At 54.7% G+C, this 20892-nt stretch overlaps 3 protein-coding genes and 1 long non-coding RNA gene across 15 annotated transcripts in view; 2 read left to right on the top strand and 2 right to left on the bottom strand.

Moving 5' to 3' along the window:
- Nucleotides 1–455: 455 nt before the first annotated feature.
- On the bottom strand, nucleotides 456–1929 carry HSCB (HscB mitochondrial iron-sulfur cluster cochaperone). 5 transcript variants are annotated; one of them, XM_039362868.1, is made up of 6 exons: nucleotides 1684–1929; nucleotides 1507–1603; nucleotides 1310–1399; nucleotides 1089–1233; nucleotides 957–1014; nucleotides 456–728 (listed from the first exon to the last, which is right to left on the bottom strand). In XM_039362868.1, exons 1-6 carry the CDS (start codon nucleotides 1872–1874, stop codon nucleotides 725–727), a joined length of 585 nt encoding a protein of 194 aa, XP_039218802.1. In that variant the 5' UTR covers nucleotides 1875–1929; the 3' UTR covers nucleotides 456–724. The 5 variants fall into 5 exon arrangements, with proteins under 5 accessions (XP_039218802.1, XP_039218801.1, XP_039218803.1 ...); XM_039362867.1 differs by having other exon boundaries at nucleotides 935–1014; nucleotides 1684–1928; XM_039362869.1 differs by having other exon boundaries at nucleotides 957–982; nucleotides 1684–1925.
- Nucleotides 1897–9431, top strand: CHEK2 (checkpoint kinase 2). Its single transcript, XM_039362859.1, has 14 exons — nucleotides 1897–2205; nucleotides 2385–2509; nucleotides 2616–2763; nucleotides 3551–3641; nucleotides 3952–4060; nucleotides 4748–4804; nucleotides 5084–5145; nucleotides 5626–5725; nucleotides 6054–6140; nucleotides 6571–6734; nucleotides 7190–7305; nucleotides 8291–8376; nucleotides 8649–8729; nucleotides 9284–9431. Exons 1-14 carry the CDS (start codon nucleotides 1977–1979, stop codon nucleotides 9374–9376), a joined length of 1548 nt encoding a protein of 515 aa, XP_039218793.1. The 5' UTR covers nucleotides 1897–1976; the 3' UTR covers nucleotides 9377–9431.
- Nucleotides 2350–3542, bottom strand: LOC120316809. Its single transcript, XR_005559059.1, has 3 exons — nucleotides 2983–3542; nucleotides 2649–2812; nucleotides 2350–2469 (listed from the first exon to the last, which is right to left on the bottom strand). It is a non-coding gene; the product is annotated as an uncharacterized LOC120316809 (long non-coding RNA).
- Nucleotides 9432–9659: 228 nt separating the features above from the next.
- Nucleotides 9660–20892, top strand: part of TTC28 (tetratricopeptide repeat domain 28) — a 30627-nt gene continuing 19394 nt past the window's right edge. For 2 of the 8 annotated variants that reach the window (XM_039362848.1, XM_039362847.1), the window contains exons 1-2: nucleotides 9660–9812; nucleotides 11661–11939. In XM_039362848.1, coding sequence (XP_039218782.1) covers nucleotides 9723–9812; nucleotides 11661–11939 — 369 coding nt within the window. In that variant the 5' untranslated portion in view covers nucleotides 9660–9722. The other 6 variants (XM_039362849.1, XM_039362852.1, XM_039362854.1 and 3 more) reach the window with 6 other exon arrangements.

Below are 20892 nucleotides of genomic sequence, written 5' to 3'. Positions count from 1 at the left end.
AGAAAATAGAGGCTTATAAAATATGCACAGCATGGAAAAATTAACAGAGTTGTGAGAACCCTAGTGTCAGTAGGAGGGGACCCCACCTCTTGCTTGTAGGTTTACTCCACGATCCTTGAGCGAAGCCAGTCTTCAGCCCTGGTGCGGCTTCAGGGCTTGGTCACTCAAATGGTAGGTGTGACCACTTGAAAAACTTTCCTGAACAGCTTTGGGCAGGAGACCCCATGCCCTTTCGGTCCTGGTGACCTCTGTGAACCCACCCCAGCATGCACTAGACTCCTGGCGGCAGAGGATAAGGGTGGGGCAAACAGCCCCTGCTTCCTTGCTCTAATGCCTACTATCCCGCAGGGCAGTAAAAAGTCTCTCCGTGCACGGTGGGCCAACTTCTGCCAAGAGACGCAAGAAGTAGGCACCATCTTGACCAAGCACCTTTCATACACAGAAACCAAAACAGATACCCAGAACGCCTTTATTTTGATTTGTGGGCTCCATCACAGGCAGCTTCTCTTTCTGGCGCACAAGCAGAGACAGGAGAAGATTGCTACCTGCCCCCTTCCCTCGGTCTCCGAATGGCTCTCTTGTCCAGGAAGGGACAAGCCAAAGCGCATCCTGGGTTGCCCGAAACAGGATGAGGGATCACGAAGGGGCTTTCTTTTCCTTCACCTTCTCCTCAAGGTTCGCAAAGTATTTCATTTTGCTCAAGAGTCTTTTGGCCTTGGGAAGGTCACCTTTAATTACAAGACCAGAACAAGCCTTAAAAAGGTAACAGGGCTGCCCAAACCACCAGGGACGCCTACGCTGGAAAGTGAGGGGGAAACTCTGGGAAGGAAGCCAGGAGAAATGGCTGTGAAGGAGTTTGCCTGGCTGTATGGAGGGACAAGAGTGAGTGAGCTGGATGCCCTGCCCATAGCCAACCACCCACCTGGCCTCCTACCTTGCTCGAAGGCCCTGCTCACCTCCTGCAACAGAGCCTCTTGCTTGGCTGGAAGAGAGAAGAGGAGGAAACCACGCAGCCTTCGGCCACCTCGCAAGAAAGCTCAGAGGGACCTCCCCTCCCGACCCCCGAGGCCGCAGAGGCTCCTACCGACCTGCCAGGAGGCGCTCCAGCGCAGCCAGGCTCGCTTCCGAGTTCGCGGCCGCCAACTGCTCGTTCAGCTCCAAGACCTCGGCGAGAAAGGCGGGCTCGGCCTCCGCATCGCTGCCCGCCGCCAACTCGACTCCGTGCAGCTCCAGCTGGGAAGGAGCAGAGGGCGCGGTTCAGGGTGGACCCCGCCGCCCCCGAGCCCGCCGCCCCTTCCCGCCGTCTTACCAGGTAAAGGCCGCGGCTGAGCGGGCGGCGGAGGGTGCAATATGCCAGGTTGATCAGGGCGGCGTGCTGCTCCGAGAAGCCGCGCTCGGCCTGCAAGGCACGGAGGGGGTCACAGCGCCCGCCCGCCCCGTGGCGGGGTCAAGGGCCCTGGGGTCTTCCAGCCCAGCCCCAGCGGGGCTCCTCCTACCGGCTCCCACCTGCGATCGGCGGCTGAAGCGGTCCGGGTGCAGCGAGCGCTGCAGGGCCAGGAAGCGCTGCCGGAGCCGGGCCAGGTCCAGGGCGAAGCCGCGCGGGCTGCGGGGAGGAGGGAACGTCAAGCGGCGCCGCGCTGCCTCCCCCCGCCGCCCCCCCCCGCAGCCCCGGGCGCGCCTCACCAGCCCAGCACCCGGAAGAGGTCCGCGCGGGCCTCCGGGGGCTGCAAGGCGCGGCACGAGGGGCAGAAGCCAGGCCCCCCCGCCGCCGCCCCCCCCAGCGGAGCCCCGCAGCTCCAGCAGGAGTAGCAGCGCCCGGGCGCCTGGGATCCGGCCCGCCGCGGGGCCCCCGCGCGCAACGTCCGCCGCCACATCCGCTCCGGCAGGCAGGCAGGCAGGCAGGCGCCCCGCCCCGCGCAGGCGCAGGCGCAGGCGCAGGGCGGGAGGCGCGGAAGGTGTCCCGGCGCCGCGGCCCCATGTCCCGCCGGGAGCCGTCGCCGCCGCCGGGGGGCGGGACGCAGCCGAGCCAGCAGCCGTCGGGCTCCTCGGGCAGCTCCTCCTCGGGCACGCTCAGCTCCCTGGAGACCCTCCCCGCGCACGACCTGCCCGCCATCCCCGAGGACCAGGAGGAGGAGGCGGCGGCGGCGGAGGCGCCCCGGCCGTGGGGACACCTCTTCGGCCTGGCCCGGGGCTTTCCCGATTGCGGTGTGTAGCCGGCCGGGGGCTTGGGCGCGGCTGAGGGGAAGGGTCCCGAGCGCAGCCTGGGCGGAAGCGGTCGGCTCGGGACGCGGCTCCGGGCGTGGGGTGGACCTCTTGACTTGCGCGAGCCGCCTCGTGGGCCGGTCCTACCCGGGCTGACCGGAACCGCTCCTCTTCCCGCTCAGTCTGCCTGAAGAACGAGTACTGGTTTGGCCGCGACCCCGGCTGCGACTACAGCTTTTCCAGGCTGGATCTGGCCAGGAGCGAAGCCTACCGGCAGTACAGCAAGAGACATTTCCGCATCTTCAGAGTAAGCCCCGGCGGGGGCGGAGGCCTGGGGGGCTGCCCCTTCGGGCGTGGGTCCTCTGCCCTCCCTCGGTCGATGGGAACTGAGCGAAGTTTGCTCTTCTGCCAAGGAACCGGGACCTCCGGGCTGCTTTGTGACTTACCTGGAAGACCAAAGTGCCAACGGGACCTTCGTCAATGACCGTGTGGTGGGCAAGGGCAGGAAGATTCCTCTGGCCCACGTGGCCAAAATTGCCCTGTCTCTGCCTCACAACAAAGGTAGGCAGAGCTTGCTTGGCATGCCCAAACAGCAGGAGGCATGGAAAACCTACTTTGGAGACAGCCACACACACCCCTTTCAACATTTGTTCTCTGGGCAGCAGAGCCATAGCAAACTCAGAAATGCCCTTTCACCCACCTGGCATGCCTTGCATCTCCAGGGCTGGACACACACCCCGCTGTGCCCACAAAAGATGCAACCTAAACACAAATGCATACCACGGGCACCCCGTGCTGGAATCCTGCAGGGAGCGGGCCAAGCCCTACCCTGCCATCAGAAGCGATTGAAGCAGAGCCTCTGTAAGATCATCCCCTGGCTCTTCCCATTTCTCCCCCAGGGCATGCAGCACAGGGCATGCAGTCTGAGTTTCTGGGGCTGGATCCCTGGGCACCAGGGCGTTACAACTGTGCTCTGCTCCTCCCACCCACACAAGCCCTGCCAACTACACTTCAGAATGCCTGTCTAGGCAGAGCAGGAGGTAGTTCTGACAAGATACTCAAGGCTTCCCATAATGTTTGTGACCCCCCACTAGCTTTAAGGAAAGGGGTGATTATATGAAGTAGACCTACGGTTAGAAATTTGGGGGTAAATGCTCCTTCCAAATGGCCACAATTTTCCTTGAATATTTTTGCATTTGCTGATTTTCTCGGGCCCCTGAAGGTAGTCTTGCCCTTTAGTCGTTGTCCATGTTCAACCATGCTTGCAATGTGGCATGGCAATGGCTGGGTTGTGCAAAGGGGCTTCATGCCATTTGTAACAGGAGTGCCCTCTCTGCTGCCTTCCCAGTGTTTGTGTTCTCTGATCTGGAAGCCGGGCATCAGCTGGAATACCCCAAGGAAATGCAGAAGAAATACATCGTCTCAAAGACACTGGGCAGGTTGGTGGGAGGGATCCCTTTCTTGGGGGGCAGGTTGGTTTCAGCATGGGTCTCCCTCAGTTGGAAAATTTTAAATCTATCTTTCTGCATCGGCTTCAGCTGTTCTCACGCTGTCTGGGCAGAATGGATCATACTAGAACCAGATGAGGCTGGAGAACGAAGCTTTGGAGCAGCCCCCTGGTCTCTGTGGGCCGGCCTCCCTCCCCCCCCCAGGCTCCCTTGGGCCCACTGTGGGAGGAGAGTAAGAACAAGATTGCTAGGCACCTGGGTCTCCCTTACAGCAGCAATTTCTTCCTTCTATTTCTGTTAGCGGGGCCTGTGGAGAGGTGAAGTTGGCCTTTGAAAGGGATACCCACAGGAAAGTTGCCATAAAAATCATAAAGAAATCAAAGTTTATGACTGATGGTTTGCCAGAAATGGTAAGTCTCTCCATTTTGTTTCTTTGTACCCTAATCCTAGCCAGAAAGGAATCTTTTGAAGAGAGGAAAGCATCCTTTTAAATGACTGAAAATCTTACAATATTGCTTTCCTGATTTTAACATATTGATGCAACATGTTTGTACATTATCTGGCTGGGTGTTTGTGGACTCCATGTAGCCTCAATGCTTTTACTCTGTGTGTTTTTCCTTAGAGGTTGATGCAGGAAGCAAATGTTGATTGGCCTATTAGCTTGCTCAAATCCCTCACCCTCCACCTTGAGGGAACCCCTTTGTAAGACCAAAGGACTTAAATTTCATCCAAGTGCATAAATTTTCTACAAAGCTCTTAAAATGCCCCACTGCTGACCCCCCCCCCCAGTTCAGCCACTCGGTGGGTACAGCCCTATAGAAAAAGGTAACAACTTTGTTGCACAAATAAGCTTCATTTACCAGCTTCTGTTCCCACTTTTTAAGGCAAAGATCTTTTCTCCAAGAGCTGCTGTCTGTCTCCCTTTTCAACTTAATTTGCAGTTGAGCAAATATGTTTTTGTTTATTTTTCCTCTGGTTTTTGCTTCATTACAGCAGCCACTCTTATCACTATCTTGTTTTGAAAATTGCTTGCATTTAAGGGGATGGGTTCAAGCTGCAGGGGTGACTTTATATTTTGATGCTTCGTTGTTTAACAGCAGGACAAGCCCTTTAACATTGAGACAGAAGTGGGGATCTTGAAGAGGATCAACCATGTGAGTAACACGTCAAAGTGAATAGCATATTCTGTCTTGGGTTTGCTCCTCTTCTCTTTTGATTGGAACTAAGTCACTGGTAAGGTTTCTGGACAAAATTATTTGCTTTAAAAAGACTCTGTCATTCTTTTTTTTTTAAAGCATACTTAATCAGGTGACTCGTACTGTATCTGTATGAATGGATTCACATTCCTTCTTTTTAAAAGCAAAATGAAACTGCTGTTTCAAACACTTTCCATAAGAGTCACTTCTGAATATTGTCTTTCTTTTTCTCTGTAGCCCTGCCTAATCAAGATAATAGATTTCTTTGAAGGAAAAGACTTTTACATTGTGTTGGAATTGTAAGTTGTGATTCTGGGTTTCTGTCTGTGACTCACTGCAATTCAATTGAGCATCTGGTATTCCCAGAAACCAGCAATATTTAGAAGATGAGCTGGTAAGGGTGAAGGAAAGAAAAATATATCTATAAAAAAAATTGAATAGTATTTCAAGGCCCATTTAACTCTAGGAAATAGAGCCCATCCCCGCCTTATGTCCAGCTGCCGCTTCAAGGCTTATCTTGGCACCTGGTCTGGGAGGTCCAAATGAGGTGTCTGATGAACTATCCCTTGATCGCAAATGCTTGTGGCTCAAACAACTGTGAGGTCCAGCAAGTCAGGAAATTAGTGGAGTCAGTTGGGGTCATTTACAAAGAACCCCACTTCTCATTTCAACCTGAAGAGCTGACCTTTCCTAGTTAGCATTGGGTCTCTCTGTGTTACCTTGACATGTGCTTCCTAGGAAGGAAACAAAGCCGGTAACTTTCCCTCTCATCTTCTCAGGATGGAAGGTGGGGAACTGTTTGACAAGGTTCAGCGACCAGCACGGTTGAGTGAAAGAACTTGCAAACTTTATTTTTACCAGATGTTGTTGGCTGTGCAGGTAATTGTGACAACATGAACTGGGAGTTTGGCGGGTGACTCAACTGCAGTATTTTCTATTGGCATCTGCTGGGCTTATGCTGTGCCTCACATCAAGAAGAAATTGGGGGAGGAGGTTAATACCTGGGGAGCCTGTCAAAATGCATTTTATGACTTCGAGCTGAGGCAGAAGTTAAACAGAGCTGTGAATAGTAATCAGCAGAGCACCAAAGTTTATAACTTAAAAATAAACCATGTTAGTTTGAAAAGGGGCTACTAGACTCCTGTCTTGCATCTTTTTGTAAGTCCATTTATTCCATGATTTTTCCCCTTTTTGGTATTCTGCAAAGTACCTTCACAAACATGGCATAATTCATCGGGATTTGAAACTGGAGAATGTGCTTTTATCATCTAGGGAAGAGAACTGCCTTGTCAAGGTAAATAAGGAACTGCCTTCCCCTGTATGCAAATTCCTTTTATATTGAGTAAGAGGGCAAAGTAAGATGAGCCGAGGTGGCGCAGCAGTTAGAGTGCAGTACTGCAGGCCACTTTAGCTGACTGTGTTCAGCAGGTCAGCGGTTCAAATCTCACCGGCTCAAGGTTGACTCAGCCTTCCATCCTTCCGGGGTAGGTAAAATGAGGACCCAGATTGTTGGGGGCAATGTAAATATATATATATACATTGCTTACTGGTGTACACCGCTTAGAGAGTGCTTGCACTTAAAGCGGTATATAAGTCTCATAAATAAATAAATAAATAAATAAATAAATAAATAAAATAAGATGTACATTTCTGATGAGACTGAACAGGCACAAGGAAAAGTTTTATTTCAAGTTTTGAACTGTTCTCAACTTCCCTTGTACAAGATTACAGATTTTGGGCAATCCAAGATTGTTGGAGAAACTTCTCTTATGCAAACATTATGTGGCACTCCCGACTATCTTGCTCCAGAGATTCTACATTTTGCTGGAACAGCTGGATATGGACGGTCTGTGGACTGCTGGAGTCTTGGAGTGATTCTCTTTATGTGGTAAAAAAGTTTAGTATTGCTGGTAAAATACTCAGCTTCACATCCTGTTCTTTACAAGAACTAATGCTGTACCTTGGTGTAAACTCGCTGAGATTAGAGTAATGTCTGGATAACACCCACCCTGGAATTGCAGCCCCAGGCCAAAGTACAGGTCTCTTTGGCATTGCAACCTAATATGGAACTTAGCCATGCTGGAGAGAGATCATACTGAACATTCTGATTGGGACTGAGGGCCACAGTTTGGGGAGTGCTGGGATTTTAAGGGAAAGGTTGTATTTTTAAAAGCAATGCACTTATTTTAGGATTTACACTACAGCTGTCATATTTCATGTGACAACAGAGGTGCAAAACTTGGCCAAAGGCGGCTTTGAGAAGTACTAGCAGGGAGGCATGAGCTGCAGCTGTCCCCCTGTTGTAGAAGGGACTAAAGCATTTCTGTTCCTCCTTTTGCTCAGCCTCTCTAGCTACCCGCCTTTCTCCAAGCAAAGTGCCCGGCTGTCTCTGACAGAGCAGATCACCAGCGGAGACTACTATTACGTTGAAGAAGTATGGAAGGATGTTTCCAAAGATGGTACGGCAGCGCTTCCCAAGGAACTGGGAGGACATGGGGGGGGGGGAGAGAGAGAGAGTGGATTAACTGCTTTTGGGGCACCAGCCAGTCGGCATGCCGTTGTCTTAGTTTTTTAACTTGCCCCAAAGTCTGCTGCCTTCCCGGCCTTGGAATCCCATCCTGAGTGAACTTCCAAGGAAGGGCCCTGTGGGGGCACCCAGGCCGCTCTAGACGTTACCCTCAGTGACGACTGTGGCCTTGAGGAGGGAACAAATGGGGACGTCTCGTCTTAGGCGGAGGTGCTGGGGAGCCGAAGCGGAAGGAGACTGGCAAAGGCACAGCCCAGAGTGCACCTTCTGTAGTCTGTTTGCTCTGCCAGTGGCTTTGGGGAGTGGGAGACGGTTTCTTCATCAGGTTTAGTTTCATTTCCACAGCTAGAGAGAGGGTGGGAGAGGACATCCATTTATAGATGGCAGAGGAAGGTGAGGAAAGGAAGTGAAGGTGTTGCTGTCTCAGCTGATGGGGATCCCTGTTCCTTTCTCTCCCTTTTGGGGCTCATGTTAACAGAAGGTTGCTCATGGGTGTGGTTATTTATATATGTAATTTAGAGGCCAAATGACTCTGGACGGTTTACACCTTTGAGGCAAATAATAAAGATAAAAGAGAAAGTGTGCATCCAGAAGAAAAACCACACATACAAGTCCAAAAGCTCCACCCCATGGCCTGGGAGCACAGCCAACCCTTCAGAGACTTGCACCAGGGCTAGAGCTGGACAGACTTCTGCAGAGCTGCTATTCTAGAGGGCAAGACAGGCTTCCTAGCCTCTGATAGGTGGCATTGTTTGGGCAAGGGGATTAAGTTCTCAGTTGCTGCTACGGTTCCAGCAGGAGAGAGGGTGGCGTTGTAGGGATGCCACAGGGCGAGGAAAGCTTCTATTGGTAGCATTTATGCCCCAAAGGAAGGTGGAGCTTCCTTCCCTTCACAGCCTGATGTTTCCTTGGTGCAGCTTTTGACCTGGTTCAGAGGTTACTAGTTGTGGACCCCACCAGGCGCTTGAAAATAGAAGAGGCCTTGGAGCATCCCTGGCTGCAGGTAGGGACCAAGATGGCTGGCCCCTCTGTGACGCTCCTGCCTGGTTGCTGAGGAATTTTCTCCGAGGGGAGACTGGAGGGCGAGAAGGAATGGGGTGGTTTTGCAGGAAGAGGAATGAGGTAGGGGGTGTGCTTCTGTTTGTCAAACTCCAGCCCAAGAAGTGACGAGAGGTGGCCATGAGGCAAATCTGGGAAGCCAAGCAAGAGTCGGGCTTCCTTCTGTGGCTGTCTCGGGGCTTCCCTTAAAGCTGTGCTCATGTGTGTTCCTCATAGGATGAACCTATGAGGCATACTTTTCAACAGATACTTGCTCAAACAGAGGACATGCGAGTGAAGCCTGAGCCTCTGACTTTGGTATGTACTCCTTGCCTTTGCTTTTGTTCTTGAAGGAGGGACCAAGCAGCTCCATGATTTTACGTCTGGCTTGCCAAATAACAGCATGTCCGTGTCTGGAGCATTGAGCGTGGGGCTAAAAGGTGCCAGTTCCAGTGCTGGGGGGGGGGAGGCTTCTGTTATGCTCAAGGTTGGGGGCGTGGGGCCCAGTGCAGGCTTTGTTCCGTCCCACACGTTCTGTTTGAACATCTGAAGACCTTTTGGGGTCTCAGCTTGGCTGGGATGGGGACTCAACATCCCCTTTGGATCAGTCTCCGATCCCACAAGGCGCTAACTGTCCTGGTCATCACCAGCCATAACACCACATGCAGAGCCCGAACAAAGGAGAATGTGAGCCGGTGTCCGGTGTCCGCTGAAGATCGTGGTCACTCTGGGGCAGCGGTTCTTGGGCATTTTTCGGGCCCTCCCTAATCTGGCCATGGCTCTTGTTTTGGGAGGTGGGGTTTGCCCCAGCATCCCGCCAGCAGAAGGGGGGGGCTCACTCAGCAAGAGGTGACAGGCTTCCCCCTTTCCAGGCGCCCCCCGGCAGAAAAAGAGGCGAGGACGACTATGGAGGCGGCGAGCGGTCCGAACCTTCCAAGAGGCAGAAAGTGCAGCCGGGGCCTTGATGGCTGCATCAAGCCCCCTCCCCCTTTAAACTACTGTAATAAAACTTGAGAACCAGCTGCGCCTCGCTTGCTTTCCTCGGCTGCGTGGCTCGGCCAAGCGACCGGCTGAGCCCTCCGGGCCCCGGCTCGGGCGGGGGCTGGCACCGCGGACCGCCCCTTCCCCAGCAGCCGAGCTGGGAGGGCTCCCTTCAACTTGGGGAAACTCCGCCAGGAGTTAGGAGGGGGCGGGGCGGGGCCGAGTCCTGCCTGGCTAGCCTGCGCGGCGCAAGGCGGCTCCCCCCTCCAGGCGGCGGTCGGACCCGAAGATGGCGCGGGGGTCGGCCGGGGGCCGGCGGCGCTGAAGGCCATGCAGCGGCAGGAGGCGACTCGCAGGGCGAGGCGGCGGCGAGGCGGCGGCGGAGAAGCAGCCGGTGCGGGAGAGCCGCCGCTCGCTCGGGTGAGCCGTGGCGCGGAACCGGCCCGGGCTGCTCGGGCAAGAAAGATTGGCAGCCGGCCCAGGGCGCGCGAGATCCGGCCCGCTGGCACCGGCGGTTGTGCTGCTGCTGGGCGGCGGCGCTCCCCCCTTTCTGGCGGCGTGGAAGCCGGAACCGGAGGCCCGCGAGCGGGGAAGGCGCGGGGTCTGGCGGCGCTTCCCGGCAGCCGAGCGCGAGCCGGCGGCGGCGTCCCCTCGTCTGCTTGGCTTGGCCGGTTGGTTTGCACAGCGAGCCCGGTTTGCGCCAGGTGCGAAGCTGCCCGAAAGAGGAAAGGCTTCCCCGCCGAGGAGGCTCCCGGAGCGGGCGCGGAGAGTCGCTCCATACAGCCGCTTCGGCCAGACCCCGGATCGCCTTTTCTCGGGCGGGGCTGCCTGGAGCCGAGGGCACCGGGGAGGGGGATGGGCTGCCCTCTGCCTCCGCCCCCCCCCGATTCGCTGTGCTCTCTCCCGGTCCCGCTGGGGCTCCCACTCGCTCGGTGTGTTTATGGAAGGCCTAAACCGCCCCCTTTGGCTGCAGGAGCAGCGCCGCCCTCGCCCACCCGCTTGCCGAGCGGCGGCCAGGGACTGTTTTCTGAGCGGCCTCTCTTGCGGAATCTGCCCCCTGCCCGACTTGGAGGCCCACCTTGGTCCCCGGAGGGCTTGTTGCCGCAGAAGCCCCGGCGCAACAGGTCTGCTCTTCCTTTCCTCCTGATTCAGCAGAAGAACCGCGTCCCTTCATATTTGGGGAGCCCCAATACTGAACTTGTTGAGAAAAGCTTGTTTTCTCCCAAGGTGCGATGGGAAGGGGGAAGCCAGGGCAGTTGCCCGTTAGTCTTGCAGAGTTGAATTGCTCGTCTAAATGGCCCTATTCAACCCTGAGTGAAATCGAGTTGTCGACTCACAGCTGGGACAATGCTCTTCAAATAGTCTGTTTTATTGCTGCTCCGGACTGGAGAGCAGCTTGTCTTGAACAGCTCTCCGAGGGCAGGAAATCCCTCCACTTTTGTCTGTGTAATCTCCATGGATTAAAAATTCAACAAAAGGGGAAGGAAGAAATTCTTCTGAACTCCCTTCTCACCTGCATATAACTAGCCAAAGCTTCCTGGATCTTTGGTTTTGATTTATCTGAAGCAAACAATCTGGTATGTCACACTGAAGTCCTTCCTCAAAAGATTGGATTTGACTTGAGGGAGTTCTCCCGAAGGCTACCAATTTCAGCTTTTCATTAATCATGCTGCATTCTCCTCCTATGGGAATGTAGGTTCTCCTCTTCATTCTTTTACCAGTTTGATTCAGGAAGTTGCTGCTCCCTCTGTCCGACACCCTTGTGCAGAAAGAGGGAGGAGGACAAAGCCTTATTACTGCTTTCCCTTCATCCAGGGAATACCAGAGGGAAAGATCAGAGGGACACAACTTCCATGCTACACATGGGGTGGGTAGGTTGCAGGCCTTGTAAGCTGGCTGAGAGATCAGCTCCCTTACTGCCCTGGAGAGATCTTCCTACAGAGATAGAATAAGGGGTGGATCTGAGCTTGCAGGTCCCCATGTCATAATACCAGGGCGTCAAGAAATAAGCTTTATTGGTGGCATGAGGCAGTGATGCCCCAAGGACCGTGTTTGAGGGTGGGTAGCTAATGACCCTGAGTGTCTCATTTGGAGAGGTTGGCCCCAGGGGAGTCCCAAAAGGGAGAGGGCACACTTACGTCTGCCCCAGCCACGGGGCAAGCTTCTGCTTCAGGGCAGAGGCAGCAAGCTGACCACAGTGCACCCCGTGGCTTCTGTGTGCTTGCCAGTAGCAGAGCCTCTAAGCGAATGCCCCTTTCTCCTTGCCAGATGACTCTGTTCGGATCCAGAAGCCTTGAGGATAAAGGCTCCAGCGGGCCCACCCTGAGTAAGGCTGAGTTTGTGGAGAAGGTGCGACAGAGCAACCAGGCTTGCCATGCAGGCGACTACCCCAGAGCCATCCTGCTCTATGGCGAAGCCTTGGGGGTCGATCCCCAGAACTGCATCCTCTACAGCAATCGCTCCGTGGCATATATGAAGATCCAGCAGTACGACAGGGCTCTGGACGATGCCATCAAGGCCCAGCTTCTGAACCCCAAATGGCCGAAGGTAGGGATGTCCACACTTAGGTGTGTCTATGGAGGCATGTGGGAGGGTGGGAGTCCCACAACTGTGCTTCGAGGGACAGGAGCATCCTATCAAGTTCAGGGACCGGAGGGTGGGGCATACTGTAGCAGCCCCAGCTGGTACCACATGGAGAGCCATCTGCGCCCCCAGCCTTCCTGCCTGACTTGCCTTCTTTACCTTGAGGTGGACACCCTCGGGTTCCCAAAGCAACAGCAATCCAGCTTCTGTCTCACCATCTGGGTACCCAAATGGCCTTTGGGTTTATCTCAGTGAAGTTCCTGGGACCAGACATTGCCCCTCCATTCAAACTCTCCTGTCAGAACTGCCCTGAAGATCTCCCAGAGAGTGGCTGTAACTCATTCCAGAGCATATGTGTTTCTGTGTATATGTCTGTGTGTTTCTGGGCAGGGGCCTTTGAGAAAATGTGCTATCCTGCTTTCTCCAGAAAGAGGCTGTAGCAAGGCGAGGCTTCCCAGCTGGAGGCGTGTTGTCCTAGCAAGCACTGCGCATGGAGCTGGAAGCAAAGCTAGACTCCTGCTTCCCCATTGTGCCTGCTTTCCCTTAATTGCAGCCTTGCTACACTCCGCCCATCAGGAGCAGAGCAGAGAATGGTAGACTCTTTAATCCATTGTGGCTTGAAACAGAGTTCCTCTGCCTGGGCAACTTTTTGTGGCTTGCGTGGCTCGGTTATTTTGTTGATTTGCCCATGCAGGGTTTCCAATTCAGTGCACCGCCCTCCTGCAAAGTGGAAGAGCAGCCAGCTGAGGAAGGGGGAGGAATGCTTGTAAATTGCTCTGAGAGAGAGAGAGAGAGAGAGAGAGAGAGAGAGAGAGAGAGAGATGGCTGTGGTGGTGGGTGGGAGGGAGGGGTGCAAAGATTCAGCTCATGCGTACTTTGTTGGGCAGCCCCAGGAGGTCTCTGGGACGTGAATCCCGTTCTGTGTAGACAGCCATTTTCTGTAAGTCTCTGGCTCTTGAGATAGCCAAAAACAAAATGGGAAAGGGGTCTTCAACTAGGAACGAAGGGGGTGTTTTCTGGAGGAATGTCCAGCTTTGGGGGCTTTGCTGTTACCATTATAATGTCCCATATTTTGCTACTACTTAGTCCCTTGGGGAGGCAATAAACCAGCTGCACAGGAACTCTCTAGTTCAGTAGCATTGGAGTCCAGAGATTTGGAGTGAATGTGTGCCAGCCGTGATGCATGGGAAGAGCAGAGGAAGCACAGGGCTTTGTTCACTGCTGGACTCTGTTGTCGCTTTCTCTCCTTCCACTTGAGTGTGTAGGGAGGAGACCTTTTTGGCTGCTTCAGATCTTTGCCTGTTGCCTAACCTTTGGAGCCCTCTTCTGTCGCTGATGGCTCTAGGGCAGGAAGTACCTTGCTCGGAGGCTCATCAGATTCCCCTCCCCTCCCCCCCCATCACCACATCCACCAAGACCATCCGGTCCTTGGAAGCCTCCAAATGCCTTCCCAATGGCAAACAGCTTGGGGGGGGGCAGTTTTCCCTCCAAGGCTGGCTTGTGGCCAAGCTTCTTTTCCTTTTCCATGGAAGGCAGTTTTCTTCTCCTGCCTCAGCCAGAGGAAGTGGCCAAGGTTCCTAGGACAAATGCCTCACAGGGTGACCCAAGTCTCGGCCTCAATCTCGTCCTACAGATGAAAAGGCTAAGCATTGGGGGGGGGCAATGCTTAGAGGAGCATCCCTTCTAGTGAGGGGCCTCCAATTTTCTCCAGAATGCTGAATGCTTCCATGTTTGAAATCTCAAAAAAGTTTCTGAAGGATGGTAACCACAGAAAATGAATGGTTTTGGAGGCCTCCTATTTAGACTCTGCTGTTTCTGGATGCCTGTTGTGGTCTACAGATATTTCTGTGGAAGCTGTTGGCCAGGATCCAGGTTGTATAAATAGCGGGTTGCATTAATATTTTATGTTTTCAGAAAAGCATTAAAGGTGGTAGTTGAAGAATCCTCAGCGATAGTTGTCCAGTGGCTGAGATGATGGATTCTTTGGCTCTTGTTGCCTGCAGTTGCTTCTGAGGGTGGGAACCCCAGTGCCGCTCTGCCCAGCCTTTTGTAGGGCCATGGGTAATCCTGATGTCATTGCTATAAGCTCCTTGGGGGAAAGGAGGGCTGTACACTTTTGTAAAAAGTCTTGCTATCAGTGGTCTCTGCAAAAACAAAAAGTATCCGCTCTAAATACTCAGCCCACTTGAAAGTCTCTGCTGGATCTCAGGATGCCAAACGCAGTGCCAGGAGAGCTTCCCTCCCCAGGGAGACTGCTCCGCACTTGGGGATGCCACCGTATGGAAGCCACCCACCATCCAACTAGAAGGGGACAAAGCTCTGTTTCATTTTGTGGCTTTCTGCCCTCTCCATTTGGAGTCCAAAACGATCAGGATTTGCATCCAGAAACATGCCCTTTGGCTGGAAATGTTTCTGGCCTTGGAAAAGGGGAGGAATTGTGGTTAAGATCTACACGTGAGCCAAAGGCATTTTGGCCTTTCCTCAGTGAAAGGCCCTCAGAACCCCTGCAGAAAATTTTAGCTCTAGCTGAGCTGAAGATGTCTTTTGTGGCACGCAAGGTAATTCAGACAGAACATGGGTGCCACTCTGTTTTCTCGGCTCTTTCTCTGTGTCCTGACTGTAGCAGAAGCCTCTTCCGGTATGCCTTTGCTGGCCCCTACAGGTTCCTCCGCTACCCTGACAGCCCCAAATGACTTGCTTCATTCTCTGCTTTTTTCTGTATGACCCAGAACAGCACCTGCACCTTTATCTGCCCCCAGGAGGCACCCATTCAGCACGCACGTTGAGGAGGAAGGAGGTGATTTGCCCCCAGGAGGGCCTGGTCACCCAGCTCAGCCCTGTTCTCCAGAAAAATATCCTGCTTCCTCCAGGAAGGAGGGGAGGGGAGGTGGCTTGCTTTGTCAGCTCTGCACCTTTGGTTTGAGAGGGCTCAGTGCCGCCTCTGGCACGTGTGCCATAGGTTTGCCACCACTGGTGTAAAGTCTCCTTCTTGAGCGGGGGACTGGACTAGAACAGGGCTTTTCTACCTTTTCACCCATTGTACCACTTTTAGGATTGGCATTTCTTTGGGGCTCAGCAGAAGCACCAGGATCAGCACTGAGCTCCAGCTGGAGCCTGGCGCTGATCCTGGCGCTTCCGCTGAGCCCTGACAGCCCTGCAGCTCCAGCCATCTCTCGCTCAGGCTTGTGCGGTGCTGCCACCGGTTCAGCTCATTCCCCTCCCCCGCTACCCCTTTCAAGGATGGTCACGTACCACCTGCCAGGTGCCCATGTACCACAGGTGCTACCCGTACCACTGGTTGAAAAGCCTTGCTCTATTCCACCAGGTTACTTACTGCCTCCTATCTCCCATTGCATAAAACCATGGCTTTCTGTGTTGGAAAGGGAGCCCTCCCTGCACAATCTCCATGATCGGAGATGGGTGGAGATGCCTCTTCCTAAGATTGGGAGTCTATCCTGCAGTCTTCTGGGAGCCTTGCATGTCAAAACGCCAGAGAAATAATGGAGTGTGGGCCAAGGGAAGATGGGGTAGATCTCACCCTGCCTGTTCCAGCCCCAGCAGTTTGGGATGTTCTTTGGAAAGGACATTTGAGCTTTTGCATGAGTTCCCGGATTCCTTGTTGCCTCTGGATCTGCACTGAAAAGAAAGAGGCACCCTTGGTACTTCGGGATTGAAATCCCACCAGGGCTTCTTCACTGAAATTTCTGAATAGGAGGTAGTTTGTGGAAAACCCCCAACAGCTAAATGCACAAGATTTTTCTGTAGCTTTCCAAAGACTTGACCTGCTTTCCCTTAGAACTGTTGACCTGCTTCCCCCTAGAACTGTTGGTTCTAGGGCAGGTTCCTTCACCACTCTGGGAACATCTGAGCCTTGGCAAAAACACCTTGGTTTGCCTCCCAAGAGAGAATCTCTGAAACTTGACTGAGGGACGGAGCTGGGACCAGGGGAGGCTCCTGGCATTCTGCAACGCTATTGCTCAAATGGCCATGCCAACCGCCCTCCGCCTCCCAGAAGGATGCCCCTGCAGAGTGGTCCCAACCCAGGAAATTGCTTCCCCAACACACACTGTGCGAGAGCCAGCAGGAGAATACGTCCAGCAGACCTTGGTTTGCTCTTCGGTGAAGAACATTTGTCATGCGAGTACAAATACGTGTTTCACTGAAGTTTTAACAAAACTGTGTTTTGCTTTTCTATGAAATCAAAAACAAGATGGCTGAAAGGAATTAAAACAATCAGTATAGACCAAATATTGTGGAAACGCTTTGAAAACTTGCCAACTGTTGCTCGCCAACAAGATGGAAAGGTGGAGAATGTAAATCTCTCTATTTGGCTTTCTGCTCCACTCATGTCCAGCACTGCTGGCTTTGTCGTTCTTTCAGGTTGGTGGGTAAAAGTGGTAGAGAGCAGCAGGATTCACAGGGCTTCCTTTCAGGCCCTGGGAATGCTGAGCCGGCTGTCAGCAGGTCTGGGGCCCAGGAAGAAGCCTGTGCAAACCCCTTCATTTTGTTGCACTTTAGGCTGGGTGATTTACAGTGACTCAGAAACAAAACGATGCGCTTCCAGTGCTCAAAATTTGTTTGTTCCTTGGGCCTTTTGTTTGGCAGGAATTTAAACACCCTGCACAGCCTCTTGTGCCAGCTGGGCTGTGCCAGGCTCAGGCCTGGCAGTGAATCTGCCAGGTCGTTGCTTGTATTTCCTAGCATTGCATCTTGAACAAAGACAGTTCTTTGTGTTCCAGAAAGGAGGTGGGGCACTTCCAGATGAGGCTTTCATTGTGTCATTACCCTGCCTGAAATACAGTGTTTAAATTGGGGTGGGGAAGGCCAGATATGGCTCCTTTCCACTTGCTTGATTTTATTTCTGGGAAAACCTGGTTAAGGTGGAAATGGCTGGGAGCAGCAGCTTTTTCAGCAGACAGAGAGAAGGTGAAGACCCCCTCTCTTCAACTGCCTGTGGGGTTTCTCTTGTGGGGCCAGCAAAAGTGCCACTCCTTGCTGTGCTTCTCTCTTGGGCAAAGAAATTCGAAGCTGTGACCGAGTCTCCGCTTTGGCCTGTGCCAGTGGAGAGGTGGATTGTTCGGGTGTTAGGTGAGTTGTGTTCAGTTCAGTCCAGTAGATGGAGAAGGGGGGGAGAGCTGTTTTGCCCCCCTTTTTAGCATACAGTTGATCAAGAATGTTAGACTTCTGTTTTGCGGGGGGGGGGGATTGAGGCATTTATGGTGGAGGCAGGGGGGTGTATATCATTTTTTAAAGTAGTCATCCAGATGTGACTACTGGCCAGAAGAGTATGCTTAGTGCCATTAGCATTGAGTTGGTCTTAAAATCCAGTGTTTGATTTTCCCACACCTTGAAAGTCAGACCTTCTTCGTCCATCCTGGGGGGAAGCCCTGCCTCACCACTCTTTTGCGTTGGATTAGCCTTATGGCCCCATGTCGTTCCTGTGAATGCAGCCAGCAATTGCTTAGCAACCTTGGCTTCTTGGAAACTCAGTCCTATCTGTGTGTGTGTGACATCTGTCATTTAGATGGCTGGGTAAGTTAGACTTTTGGTGAGCTCCAGAGGGAAATGATGATGGACCTCAGACTCCCCTAGCTGGTTTTTGTCTGTTAGACTGCAGGCCATTTTCTGGCTGGAGCACTAAAGCTCATTTGCTCCTAGTTTAAGTTTGGGGGGGGGGGAGAGTGCTGTCTCAAGAACGTGGTTGGGGGGGGGTGCCTGCCTTTGACTCCAGCTTACTTCCAAATTATACGGATTGCCATTGTGACCTTCTCCTGAGGCTGAGAGAAAGGGACTGACCCCAAGTCACTCACGGTTGGTTTTGTGCCTAAGGCAGGATTACAGGCCACATTTTCTTGCTGCCACCAAGCACTTTGATCATGAGACCATTTGCTGCCCTGAAAAAGTCATACCAATCAAAGAGTTGCGGCAGGAGGAAGGAGATCCTCCGGCAGCCAGCCGTTCTGGGCACAGCCGTGGGAGACCTCAGCTGGGTTTGGAAGCTGAAGAGTTCTTGGGTAGGAGGTCACCTGGGAAGGCCAGGGAGCTGGGCTGCACCAATCAGAGATGGGAAAAGCGTTCTGGAAGAAGGTAGGGCAACAACTGCAGGAGCTGAGCTGGAGTCTAGGAGGCCTCGGTCTCTGCGGAGTGGGAACCAGGCAAGCGAAGGGGCCCCACTGCTTGCTGACCGGAAGCCGGCTCGGAGAGGATGGAGGGGCAGCGGCTGCTGCCCTGCTTCCATTTATCGGCCCAGGAGGGACTCGGCAAGGGACCCTTTCTGCCCCGTAGTGGCTTTGGGTAGGTCTGCGCACGGCGGCCCAGAGAGGGCGGCCTCTGCGCGGTTGGGCTAGTGGCCTGAGGCGGGGCGGCTGTGCCGATGCTTCAGCCGGCCGTCGGCGGAGCCGGCTCGGAGGACCTAGAGCAGGAGCGCCCCTGCTCTCGCCACGCTGCGGGCCGGGGAGCGGCGGGCGCTAGGGCCGGGCGGCTCCGGAGCGGGGCCGAAACAGGCTGTTTGCCTGGACGGCGGGGGGCGGGGGGAGGAAGTCATTAGTGCGGCGGAGGGAGGAGGCGCGGCCGAGCCAAGAGGCGGCGGCGGCGGCTGGGAGCCGCGGAGCTCCCCCTGGTCGCGCTCCGGCAGCCGACCCTGTTAGGCGCCCGGCCGCGGCTCCCTCGCGCCGCTTCCTCCGCGGCCGCCGCCCCTCCGCCTCTAGTGCCGACGGAGCAGCGGCAGCCTGCGCCCGGGAAGGGGGCGCGGCGGCGGGCTTGGATGTGCGCGGGCGGGCGTGCTGCTCCCGGGGGCGCTCCCCTCTCGGGCTGCCCTGAGCGGCGGGCGGCGGCATGAGCGGCGGCCCTGGCGAGCGCGCGCCTACCCCCGCCGCGCCTTGATGCCCGAGCCCCGCGCTCCACAAATATGATGAAATGGCAGCCCCGGAAGAAGGTGAGCGCGCCCGCCGGCCTCGGCGCCCGCCGGCTCCGGGCCTTTGCCTTATAAGGCCGCTTTGTTGCCAGCGCCGCGGCCGGGCCGGCGGGCCGGGCCGGGCGTGGCGTCCCCCGTCGGCGGCGGCTGGCGCGCCTGCTTCCCGGGCGGCTTCGGCGGCGGCTGGGCTGCGCCGCCTTTGTTACTCGCCTTCGCCGATCGCACCGTCCGGGGCCGGAGCTCGGAAGCCGCTCGACGGCGGAGAGCAGCGCTCGGGGCCAGTAGTGGTGTTCCTGTCAGCCTTCGTATCCTCCTCCCGCTCGGGGGAGGCGCCTCGCTTTCCGCCGCGGCTGCCCGGGTCTCGTGCGGTCGGAGAGGCTTCCCTTCTGCTCAGCTGGCGGGGCCGGGGAAGGAACTGGACAGCGCCGCAGGTCCTGTGCGCCCGGAGCCGGAGGAGGACGAGCCGGTCCTCTGCTTTCGTGGCACTTTTCCCTGCGCTGCTCCGCACTCAGCTTAGCCGTTGTCGGCCGCGCGGCCCTTGCAAGGCGGTGGAAGGGCCGGGGTGCCGGTTGGGCGAGCTACGCTCTACCTCTTTCCTGGTTTACGTTCCAGGAGATTCTCAATTATCCAGGTCATAGTTGTCAGAAAGGGATTCCCCCCCCCCCCCAAGGCAGAGTCTGTGCTGGGAGAGGGCATTGGGCAGGAGGGTGGCTGTTGCTGGGCCCCTGTTGGTGAAAGAGAGAACTTTGTGCTGCGTGGAACTCTGGATAGCTTCTTTGCTCCCCGCTTGTGGGGCAGGGGTCCTGGTGACCCCTCTTATTAAGACTGCTGGGGATTCCTCTCCTTCCTGGTGCTAGTTTTGCCTGATGCAAGGGGTAGTCCAGAGTGCCACCAAGAAACCACAGTGGAGGAAACAGCTGTGCAGTTTGTTTCCTACAGCTGAACGTTGCCTATCTGCTGGTGGGCTGAGAAGGAGGCACTGCCACCATTCCCGTTTAATTAACTTCTATTCTTCTTCCAAGGCTCCAGAATCCACAGCTGCTGTGAGCAACTCTGCTCCTGCTGCAAATGATTCCTCTCCCCCCCAGCATTTCCCAAGGACCCTGCCCCAATATGCATCCTGATGGCGTAAATGTTTGTAAGTAGCACATTGCCAGTAATCAGCCATCAGAGAACCAGAGCCAAAATCTGTGAGAGGTTGTGTGGATCCCTTGTTGCCCCTTTGCTTGCTGCTGCTGGCTTGGCTTCTGCTTTTTGACTGGGAAGACTAGATCTCTCTCCTGGCCTTCTTGTTGGTGGTTGGGAGGCAGGAAGTAAAGCATCTTGACACTGCCTTGCTAAGCAGCCTGGAGAATTCTGAGCAGCTGGCAGAACCAACCTACCTTCCTTCCTTCCTTCCTTCCTTCCTTCCTTCCTTCCTTCCTTCCTTCCTTCCTTCCTTCCTTCCACTGCTGCTAGCAGTGAACGGGGATGCCAGAGGCTGAACAGAGGCATGTTCACGTGCATAGATGGAGCATGAGCAGCACAGAGGAAGCTCCAACTTCTGGGGATGTTTCCAGTTTTGGAAAGAAAGAGGTGCCCTCAGAGTGTGGGCCAAATGTGCCCCCATAGCTTCTGCTTTATGCTCCTTTGTCCTCCATGGTGCTGTCTCCTAGCAAGCCCCCCCCCCCGGACCTCCATTGGTTACCAAGAAGCGCAGACAGAAAAAGTAGTGCAGAAACCTACCTTCATTGTGTGGGTCAAGCAATAAGGGGAGGCAGAGGAAGCTCAGCATTTATGTTTTAAAAAGCCAGGTTCAAGGGGCTCGGGCAATTTGTAGCCCATAGTCTCTGCACTGCAAGTGCAGGGATTTAGAGCAATGGGGCAGTCTCTGCAAAGGTAGAGGCATTCTGAGTCAGTGAATAAGAAGGCCTAAAATATCTGATATTTCCAAGCTCTTATCTTCTCCCATTCCCAATTTTGTACAATCAATACCACCAGCTTGCAATGCTGCTGACATGAGCG

Source organism: Crotalus tigris, unplaced genomic scaffold (assembly GCF_016545835.1).
Source record: "Crotalus tigris isolate CLP2741 ecotype Arizona unplaced genomic scaffold, ASM1654583v1 scf7180000019478.12717781048:2074007, whole genome shotgun sequence".
NCBI classification, from domain to species: Eukaryota; Metazoa; Chordata; class Lepidosauria; order Squamata; family Viperidae; genus Crotalus; species Crotalus tigris.
The sequence above is the reverse complement of the archived record's forward strand: the minus strand, read 5'-3'. Positions and strand labels throughout refer to the sequence as shown.